At 34.8% G+C, this 11,907-nt stretch overlaps 1 protein-coding gene across 1 annotated transcript; it reads left to right on the top strand.

Moving 5' to 3' along the window:
* The first annotated feature begins 9,878 nt into the window (after positions 1 to 9,878).
* On the top strand, positions 9,879 to 11,672 carry LOC125661623 (uncharacterized). The gene is given in 4 exon segments (XM_056147124.1): positions 9,879 to 9,997; positions 10,105 to 10,272; positions 10,452 to 10,595; positions 10,859 to 11,672. Coding segments are annotated over 4 exon segments (996 nt in total). The 3' UTR covers positions 11,424 to 11,672.
* Positions 11,673 to 11,907: the final 235 nt, after the last annotated feature.

Raw genomic sequence — 11,907 nt, 5'->3', positions numbered from 1 at the left:
TCCTATAAGCAATACAATATAGATAGTTGGGCAAACACGGACCCGTGGACACACCAGAGGTGGGATCAGGTGCCTAGGTGTAATAATCGTTGGAAAAGTGTTTTCTGTCATCGATTGTACACGTCAACAACTTTTCGTGTCCATCACATCATTTTTTCATATAGACATCATAATGATTCTTTTCGAAATGTTGTATATTCCATACCATATACATGTACGTGTGCCCACTGTTGTTTGCTGTCAACGAAACGTCAGATCTTATATAAATTTTATATATATCAACAAATCTTCGTATTGTTTATTGGATTCTTATTTCGCCATTACCAATCGACAAAATACATGCCTATATATATGTATACCCACTGTTGTTTGCTGTCAACGAAACGTCAGATCTTATATAAATTCTATATATCAACAAATCTTCGTATTGTTTATTGAATTCTTATTTCGCCATTACCAATAGACAAAATACATGCCTATATATATATGTACTCTTCTATAAATGATAAAAAACAGTATCATCAAATAGAAATTCAGTGCACTTGTACAAAATGAAATAGGAAAGCATTGATACGAAATAAAATTCGAAAGCACTGATACAAAATTAAATACGAAAGTACTGATACAAAATTAAATACGAAAGTACTGATTCAAAATTAAATACGAAAGTACTGAAAGAAAGCATCTTTTACCATTGGAACAACTTTTCATTTCAACATTGTTATAAAACATCGCTTAAAGGACACATCTCGTGTTTTCAAAGTATACAGAATTATATGCATTTCGTCTTCCTTATGCTTATAGAAATTAATTGTAATAGTTCGTTCGCTGAAGTATTGCGATAATTAGCCACAATACGGACTTAAATCTAAGCCCCGATTTCAAAAAGCCTAGTTAATTAGATAGGTAGTCACGTGGTACAGTGACGTCATATGCGACCATCGTCGATCAACTTGTTGTAAAAGTAGTGTTAGATATTCCAAAAACTCGGGTTTTAGGGGCCTAATTTATCTACCATGGATAACATTTATTTCGATGTTGACAAATTTCCCGAGTCTTATATCTTTTAGCCACCAGTGCATACCAATAGCGACCCAAATGTAGCGAGGAAAGCGAGTATGATATCTGCATAAATTTGCGAGTAAATAATGTATATATGTACATGGGATCACTGTCTAAACACTATTTGGTAATGCCATTTCTTAAACAACTGTAATTAGCGTTGTTGCTTTTCTAAAATAAACAGTGCAATTATTATTAAATTTATTTTTGGAGAAGTTAGATAGGCCTAAATTATGATACGATTATGTATCATTGACAACTAGGCCTACTGTCAGGGGTGCATTTCGAAAAAAAAAAAATAATAAAAATGATCAAACTTATTGTGAAAATCACAATACTTTAAATTATTTTATTCAAGCAATTTTATTAATCATTATTTTTTGTTTCTACACGTTGTTACTTAGGAAGTGCATGGAGCGCGGCGTGCTGTTGTTGTAAACACGTACACGTTCCTTAAAAAAAATGAAAGCATTATAATTCAATTCAAAGTTTGGAAATATCACATTTATTATTTATAATTGAAAGTTCAATTATCTTTTATCTTTAAATTTCTTTTTTAAAATCACCAGTTGGTAGACACTGCTAGCAAAGTTCTGACTATATGTTGTTACAAGGTGAAGGTCAGTTGGTGCGAGTGTGTATTGAATTTGAGAGCAGAACGGAAAGCATATGCCGTAGGCCTATATGTAATAGTGCGTAGCTTCGATAGAACAATTTTCTCGCAGTACATCTACGTCTTTGTCCAAGTGCTTGTTTCAAAAAGTACAGTTACAAATTCTACTGGGGGTGTTTAAGGCAAAGTCGTCGTGCCGACAAAAAATATCCATGGCTTGTCCCCCCTAATGCAGTGTTATTTACAAGCCGTTAATGTGATAATTGTTTGTTTGTCAATTAAATCTAATCTGTTTATGAAATGGCTAACAACTGTTTTCAAATCTTCTCGCTCGAGGTCGCATATGACGTCACAGATAATGGCGCGTAAAATATCGAAGAAAATATGCATAAAGCAAGATTTGAATTTCATCGCTTTCAAACTCGAAAACTACGCAAACTGTTTCATTTAAAACACATGTAAAGAAGTTTTAGACATGAAATGAATTAATTTTGCTGAAAAAATTAAAAAGTTTAAAAACATGCGATGTGTCCTTTAAGGGATGTGGCTATCCTCATCACTATTGGAGTCTTGAGTTTGCATGTCTGTCTGTGGAACTCGTCTGCTTAAGGATGTAGTTGTTGCTGTACCGTCTAGACAACGCCATCTGTTACTAGAACGATATATGACCACGATAACCGCCATAACAAAAACAGAACTTAACAGAGCACATGTAAACAGAAAAATAAAAGTGCAATCTGCACAGTATTCTGTCAATTGTAAGATGTTCTTGGTCGATGTAATTGGTGACGTCATGGTGAGAGTGCTAATTATTGTACTCTTGTATCCTTCCATGGCATATCTAATTGTTATTTTCCTGAAACAAAATGTATAAATTTTAAAAAAAGTATATTAGCAATGGACTTTATGAATTAAGGACTGTTCTTTTTTCTCTCAAAGAGAAGTTCGACATTGTAGCAAAAATAAAACAGAATAATTCTGTGATTTTTCGATTCTCCCGTTATAGCTCTATGTCAAATTTGGATTGTTTGTTTGTTCGTATGATTTTCAACTTGCGATTTGAAATATTTTTCACACATATCGACAAGTCACCAGCTTAAGGTGAATCATGACCTGTTCGTGACCTTGAGATTTTGTTACATGTATCAAGTCAATGTCAGCCGTGACGCGGGACCTTCAATATTCAAAACAACCGTAACTTTTACTTCTAATGTAGCGCGACAACCGTACCTTTTACTTCTAATGTAGCGCGACAACCGTACCTTTTACTTCTAATGTAGCGCGACAACCGTACCTTTTACTTCTAATGTAGCGCGACAACCGTAACTTTTACTTCTAATGTAGCGCGACAACCGTAACTTTTACTTCTAATGTAGCGCGACAACCGTAACTTTTACTTCTAATGTAGCGCGTGGGAAAGGAACAGTCCCTATGATAGAGGTACATATGATCTAATTTTCATTAAAAAAAAAAAGCAAGCCAGAAGCTGCAATACGACAGTAATATCCACACGCAAGTGTTTGTCGTTAAGTATACGTGTGTAACTAGCAAACAAAAGCCACATTACATGTAGTTTTTTTCTAAATGACTTCAATATACATGATCAAATATAACATAAAATGTTCAGGAGAGAACCTCTGAGAGGAATACATTAAGGCTACATTACCAGAAAATGCATTTTTCATCTCGATTTCAGATGTTGCAATTAAACTCATACATGTACATGAATAAGGTGCTGACTAACAGTACCGGTAACGGTAATGTATACTGCTTAATGTACACGCGGTTGTAATCTTTAAAAATATATATATATCTAATGGTGATTTAATGCAACCTGGCCTCTTATGTTAGTATTTCATTTGATTAGATATGAAAATGAATAAATTCATAACTCCATGAATAAGAAATCATGTTTTAAAAGAAATTGTGGAAGGAAGATATTTTTCTTAAAGTCCTTACCACCAAAACAAATATATTTTTGTCGTACATGACACAATGCTCCAGGTTTTTTGTTCGTTGTTTTTTCCACCCAATTAAAAAGATTTCCCCCTCAAGATGAAGAATAAAATTCCGAAAACTGCACACCTACACATCTGCACATCTACAGGATGCACTAATGATCTTTCAAAAGATGATGAAAAAAACGTCGTTTTTCGACCTTCATTTGGACCACAGGTTGAAAATAATAATTCTGAAACCTTATTACAAAACACTATCAATCATAGTCAAAAGAGCGTTCACCCTGCATACGGAAAGTCGGAGTTCGAATCCCGGCCGCAACAGACTTAAGTCATGAAAATAAGTTCAAACGCTCATCAGCAGGTGTGAATGTCACGGGTCCTCGGCGACAACCTTAAAAAGGATGTCCTGTGTTACAATAGGTATAGCACGCTAAAAAACCCTCACTGCTAAAAGGTCGTAAGCGCCTAACTTAGGCTAAATTTGAAGCCCGTCACTGTTATTGGTGACATCTCCATATGAGTAAAAGGTTCTCGAGAGGGAAGTTAAACAAGATTCAATCAAACAAATTCCCAAAAGATGATTTGACTGCTGCATAAAAAAGTAAAAGGAGTTCTGGGAACCATTGTTTTTCTTGAAAACATCCCCCCCCCCATTTTGAACCCCATAGTGAAAAATGAAAATTCTGAAACCTTATTCCACATCTTCAGTATACCATCAATCATCTTACAAAAAATGATTTGGCTGCTACGTAAACTGTACGTGTATGAGGTGTTCTGCAAACCAGATTTTCAAAGAAAAGAAAACTATCGTTATCGACCTCCATTTTGCTTCAGGGGAAAATTACAAATCCTTACTGTGAATCTAGGAGATACCACCTATCATATTCCAAAAGTTGAAATAGTTACTGCTTAAAACGAAAGAGGAGTTTCAAGAAGAAAGTGTAATAGACAGACAGACGGACGGACGGACGGACCAGGGTAACAACAATATACCCGAACTTTACGTGGAAAGTGTGAGTATAATGAGATATCAATAACACGCATTCTGTGAATGAAATAAAACAAACATTTATATTAGATATGGACATAAAAAAACTATGATGTCGACATATTCAAAATACAGCCTGTCTTTTTATAGACATTCTTTCCGAAACGAGCTGAACGCTGACCACGTGACTGTCTTATAAACCTACAACACCCTGTTTGTTCACCAATTCTTGGATATGCGCATACCATAAATAACAACCCTGCAGTGCTTTACACATGCTCTAGACTGATAAGGTCACTTATTCCTATTCCTATAGATGATGAACCCGAAACTTACCGACGCCATTGTTTTCTTTCCGTCTACGTTTGACGATGGCGCGCATACATTATACATAAGAGTGCGAGTGTTCGATTAGTCAAAAATGGATTTTAAAGCTTGATCTCTTCCTTTCATCTGAGATGAAATCTAATAGTTTACTTTTGCACAAGTTATTATGTAACGAACTTATAGAGATTGATCACAGTTCGTTATATTTGCCTTTCATAGATTCATTGGACATGTTAGTTTTGAAACAAAACGAAAAAGAACTTAATTACATGCAGTATTATGTACCTTTCAGGTCTGAGGTTTGACTAGACGCTGAGATCAGGGAACCGAACTCAGAACTCTTTAACTGCGAAGCGAGCACCCTAACCACAAGGCTAAAGGGACCGGTACGTTAATGTAAGAGGGCTTTAGGTTGGCTACATATATCGTGTCCGACCCTTACAAAAAGATATTCTTAATGGTTTTAGACTAAAAATTGCAATTTTCTATTACGTAAGGCCAAACTTTCAATCGTCATAACTTTATTACATTATCCTTAAAATTCCATCCATGGTAATTCTTTATCAATGCATCATATGATTTGATTAACAAAAACATAACATTGAAACTCTTTTGTCTTTTAAGTGATACAAATGTTGCATAAAAGTATACTGACAAAATGTCATCCATGGACTAAAAAGGAGAACCGAATTTAAAAATACCTAGAGAAGTGACCGTTAGTCATCCGTAATAATTATTGCATTTCTTAGTTGATCATTTACGTCAGCAAAAATACAATTAAGGATGATTTTTTAACATGTCTTACCTTAAATGTGTTTTGAAACCGGAATTCTGGTTTATGATATCGTACGTTAAAATTCTAATGTTTGCATCCACCACGCTACAATTTAGCTTTGCTGTCTATCTACATGCACTAAGAGAACGCTTAAATAACGAAGTATACGCATGACGAGAGATGAATCGGTTAAAATTACCATCGCTCGTCAACCAATTGCAGGCTCGATATGACTTTTAAATACCACAAACGTATCACTTCTTCCAAGGACCACGGGGCCAGTTTCAATCAAACTTGCCATAAAGTGTCTTTATGTAAAGGAGGGTAACGCCATCTTCAAGGAATAGTGTCATTTTAACATTTTTCTCAAGAACCAATTGACCAAACAAAAAACAAAAGTTAGATGAAGTCTTCCTTAATGAGTGAGTATCCAATGGGTTACGGGGTAGGGTAGGGCTATAATGGGAGATAATGGATATACATGGGTATATACTAGTATGAGGAAAATCCCTAAAATTCTTCTCAAGAGTATCAATGCCATGACTAGTCATATTACGATTTAAACATCAAATGATAGCGAAAATACAAGTTTGTTCAAACCATGGCCCCTAAAGATAGTATAGAGTCACACTTGAGTATCAAAGTTTTATATAAGAATGAATATGACATCCCCCCCCCCCCCCCAAGAACCATGAACCTATGATTAGGCATTGTTGACATGCAAGCAACTTCATGTGATGTAGATTGAATTTTGTTTAATTCACGACCACATGGGATAGGATGACCCCACAGGATGGGAAAACAGTTTCTAGGAGATCATCAAAGCCATCATTAATTATCTCATTATGCAATCAGTCATAGGTAGTGCATATTCCATTTCATCTAAATCATGGCCACTGGGCAATTTGGGTCATGAAAGGGAAATCAACATTTTAGATTGCAATATATGATGATTTTTTTCTATAAAAATATACGCAAGACCAGGGAATCAAAATTTTGGCATAATGATACAAACATCCTCAGGTAATGAAGATTTAATTTTCTATAAGTCAGGGTGGGACGGGACCTGAATAAGGGGATAAAAGTTTTACAATTAGATATATATGATTTTTGAAAATATTTGGATCAAGAATCACTTATTAGATACATGTATATCAATATACAAACATTCCAATGCAGTGCATATTAAAATTTGACAAGGATGAGCTTAAATAGGGAATCAATGAGAATATTTAGGAAATTGACAACAACAAAAATTCAAGAGTAACAGGGCGACACTTAATGAAATCAAAATGCCAATATTCTGAATTCACGTTCATTTCATAGTTAGGATAGTTAAGATGTAACTAAAATCGGGGACTCAGCTCTAGTTAAGTTACAACTCCATAGCGTAGGTTGGGTCAGTTCATAGGTTAAAAATTGATCATTGGCTTACAAAGTGTAAAGATCTTTTATAGGTCATGAAAGGCGAAGATAACAGTGATCAATCTCATAACACCTATAAGCAATACAAAACAGAGAGTTGGGCAAACACGGACTCCTGGATATACCAGAGGTGGGATTAGGTGCCTAGGAGGAGTAAGCATCCCCTGTCGACCAGTCACACCCGCCGTGAGCCCTATATCTTGATCAGGTAAACGGAGCCATCCGTAGTCAAAATCAGTGTGCCAAGTACGGCCTAACAATCGGTATGAAACACGTCAGACAGCATTTGAGCCAATGATAAGTTGTATTTACGACTAGATCATTATAACTACCATAGTGTTTGCGAAATGCTGATTTTAAACGAGACTGTTGGGACCCCTGCACCATTATCTTGTCAGTAGCCTACTTCGATTTAAAAAAAAAAACTAACCATACCCAGAACAAGCTCTTGCGTATCGAATTAGTTGAGAGATGGAAACACCATATGCAGGTGATAATGGAATATTGCTACATAAATATGTGAAGTTGACGATAGAGAGGTTGAAATCATCCCGTTTGCCATAAAGTTGACTTGTTAGTTTGCCGTTAATATCTACGTTCTATAAAATATCTAAGTATGAAGCAGAAGTGGACGACTCTGTGATGTCTAATATTTTGAGATCACTGGGATATATTGAATCAACATATGAATAAAAATTATTATTGTTAATAGATAATGCATCGTCGATATATCTAAATGCTGAATTAAAGGCCACAGCTAGAAATTGTTTCTTCTCACGTAGAAGTTTTTGAATAAATTCTGCTTCAAAGGAATATAAAAACAGGCCAGCTAACAAAGGAGCACAATTCGTGCTCATGGGGATTACAACACACTGTTGGAAGACCTGTTCTCCAAAACCAACGAAGATATTGTCAAGGAACTCTAGCATATATCTTCATTTCAACTTCATAGTACTTGTGCGTGGAATCAGAGTGACGTTTAAGAAAGAGACAATCTTAAAGCAATTTTCTCCCCTTAAATAGCAACTGTGTTTCATGTGTTCCAAAGAAAAATGCCTTAAATATGAGCTTTTATTCTGTGGTTTCTTATTTTATGAATTATCGGCAATGCTAAAAAAATATACTTAAAATTAATAACGATATCAACACTAAGAAATCAAAGTAGAATTTTACTTGGAACAGAAATTGGTACCTGATTATCGTTCCTGAATACTCTGAATTTATGCAAAATGTCTGGAACTATCACGGTTGATAGTGAGTCGAACGCAAATAAATACTCAAAACAAAAGGTATACGATTTAAAAATACCCCCCCCCCCTCAAAGAAAATGTTGACTTGTGTGAAAATACAGATTCTCTTTAATTTACCACAAATCTAGCTGCAGAACTGTAGCTCTCCGAAAACAATATGTTGACAGGTCGGAGAGCTACAGTGCCACTCATAGTAAAAACTGTATATTTATTGCGCACGAAAAGCTACACTCGGTTCTAGGTTTATTTCTCCAACTTCTTACACAACCTACCCAAAAGCACGAAATAAAAAAAAATCCCCAGACGTTTATCAGCTACTCTCGTCCCTTTACTAACCTTACAAATGTTTTAAATGGCTCTGATCAGTCTTGGAACGTCATACGTTTGAAATTTTCGCCTATCGATAGCCATGTTTACTTGTTAGCGAGATCCCGATATTTAGTCACGTGATAAAGTGACACCCCTCTAAACGTCGCCCCACGTGTTTACATTAACAACAAACACCGGTTCGCGTCGATTTCAACTAATATCGTAAATAATAAACAATGCCAACGCATATCACTTGTCCTTTTTTTTTTTTTTTTTTTTTTAGACCTTCAACAACATATATACTACAACTTCACACACTTTCAGTTAATTTTCTCATTCTAATCTCATTTGAAAACGTGAACTCTCATAAGTGTTTGTAGAAAATGTACCCGATGGTGACGTAGTACACATATACTCGTGGAAATATGGCGGATTCCATAAAGAAGATATATTCGAGGAGAAAATAAAACATCGTTTTCATTTTGATTTTGAACTAAAAAACCCTCAAACATCTGTGGTGAACAGTCTTCTTAAAAAAAAGACATTGTGTGAGTGTTTTCCCGTCGGGATATGGGAACAGTATATGTTTCCTGTTGCCCCCCTTGATCTTGGACCTTGATTCCAAATCCAGTAACAAGCACGTTTGTATCGTCATTTCACCATTGAAAAGTCTTATGCTTGACCAATGCCAACATAATTCGAGGCATGGCATATCAGCTGCAGTAATAAAGAGCAAAGAAGAAATGTCTACTGAAGTTATAAAAGGTAGCAATGTTTACATTAATCATTAATCTAAAACAGTAGATTTAATTGTTTGCCAAAATACACATTTTTAGTGTAATTAAGTGTGATTCTAAAAAAAAAACAAAAGAAGGGCAGCAGTGAAAGTTCTTATATATGTTGATTGGTAATTTAAAAATAATAATAAGAAGAAAAAATTAGTTGAATAAATAAATAACAAAATGAAAATAAACACTCAACATAATATGATACATATATAGATGTATCTTGCATATTTCTTATTTACATAAAATTGCAAATGGTCACTTAAAATGGTCACTTGTAATTTTGTCAAATGAAGACATTTCGTTCACTATGCATCATTAACAACTGCATGTTGATATCAATAAATGCAGGGATCAAGACCGGAGATTACTCCATAATATACATGTCCCAAGAGACATTGTTGAATTATGACACCTGGGGAGACATGATACTATATTCTCAAGTTTACAAAGAGAGATTGGGCTTGATTGCCATTGATGAGGCACATATATTAGAATCCTGGTAAGAATTTCATATTACAATTAAGCAAGACATTTTGTTAATTGTTTTTACAGAGTTTCTATAATCATACCGATTTTGTATATAATATTTTCAATTATTTAGCAAAGGGGTGATACATTTAGGCCCACTTTTGCTCGACTTGGTGAGGTGAGCTACCATTTCTCGAATGTACCATATCTGATGTTGACAACTACTTGCACACAGGAAGTTGAGCAACATATTACAGCCAAAATACATCTTCCTCGTCTAAAATTATTTACTGCTTCTCCGGATAGGTAATAATATTTTCTAATTAATGAGAGTTGTTTGTTCACCTTTATATTTTTCTTTTGCCATAATGAAATTTTATTTCTAAAGAAAAGGCCATTTTTAGGCAAAATGTCCCTCTTTGAATTTAATAGCCAGATTTGAATTTGAATACTTGGATTTTAAAGTAAATTTGCACCCTCGACAGGCCAGAAATTTATCTTGAATATAAGAGATCCCGAGATATTTTTAAAGATTTGGGCTGTTTGTTCCACGAAATTAAAAGTAAAGGCATCGAAACAAGGAAGGCATTAATATATGTCAGGTAATACTGATTATGAATATATGTCAGGTAATATTGATTATGAATATATGTCAGGTAATACTGATTATGAATATATGAAATAAATGACTGTAGAATTTCTGAACAGTTCAAAAATCTATTGTAGTGAAATATTAACTGAATATTTGTTATGACAAACAGCTTTGCATAAAAGTAAATCACAATGTAATATTTTAAACAACAAATGTGTTCCATAAATAATATTCCATACTTGTAATTATTTTAGATGATTCAAAACAATCTAATTGAAATACAGGAGCTTGATACATGAGTCGTGGAGGAAATCTTTGCAGGGATGTTCTAGGGCATCTAAGAGAGCATGCCTACCTGGAACAAAGAAGGGATTTCCACAACAGTCGTATTGCTCTCTATCATGCAGGGATGGCAAGCAAGGACCTGGACTATATACTTCAGGAGTTCTCAAAACCTGACAGTGTCATTAGGTTTGTCATATGCACCATAGCTTTTGGGTTGGGCATCAATATTCCAGACATTGAGTTTGTTATTCATTGGGGAGCCTGTGACTCTCTCATGGATTACTGGCAGGAGGTTGGAAGGGCAGGACGAGATGGAAGGAAAGCTAAAGCATTCTATTATGTGACTTCTGGTTCAATTTTGCAAGCCTCTGATGATATGAAGGAGCTTTGTAAATTGATGGACAAATCTGAGATGAAGTGCTTCAGAGAATCTATTTTGCGACATTTTATAGGACACTCCTCAGCACCAAAAGTAGCAATTCCTGAATGCCAATTGCAATGTGCAAAATGTGACTGTGCAAGGTGTACATGCTGCCATCTCTGTTCCAACACCTGCCCTTGCCATAATAATTCACAGTAGTGACAGTTTTTCAGCAGGTAATTGCTTTGACAGTAATAAATGTTATAACAGAGGATGCTTACTTCTCCAAGGCCCTGTACTTAATATTGTATGGTATAAAATTTATGAGATTTATCTTAATCTTTTCCATTACTATATCATGACTCAGAGACAGTGCAGTGATTAACTTTCATTACCATTATAAGTATCTTGTTCATGTATTATAGACATATTCCTCATTTTCCAATTTTTTTTTTTTTTTTTTTTTTTTTTTTTAACATATTTCTCTAGTCTTGCATTCAGTTTTTCTGGATTCTTAATTAAATTTTTTTGCTCAAAGTCATGAAAACCAGTATGATGTCTCTCACATGTATCTGCAAATAATTTTTCTTCCCTGTATTCCTGTATGAATTTCTTTATTTTAGCTCTGGAGGTGCCATCTGTTGCTGCAACCTTTGGGATGTAATCATTTACAACCTCTGTGAAGAATATTTCTTCAATTGCT

The sequence above is a fragment of the Ostrea edulis genome, chromosome 8 (genome assembly GCF_947568905.1).
Source record: "Ostrea edulis chromosome 8, xbOstEdul1.1, whole genome shotgun sequence".
Lineage (NCBI taxonomy): Eukaryota > Metazoa > Mollusca > Bivalvia > Ostreida > Ostreidae > Ostrea > Ostrea edulis.
This window is presented reverse-complemented; position numbering and strand designations above follow the sequence as displayed.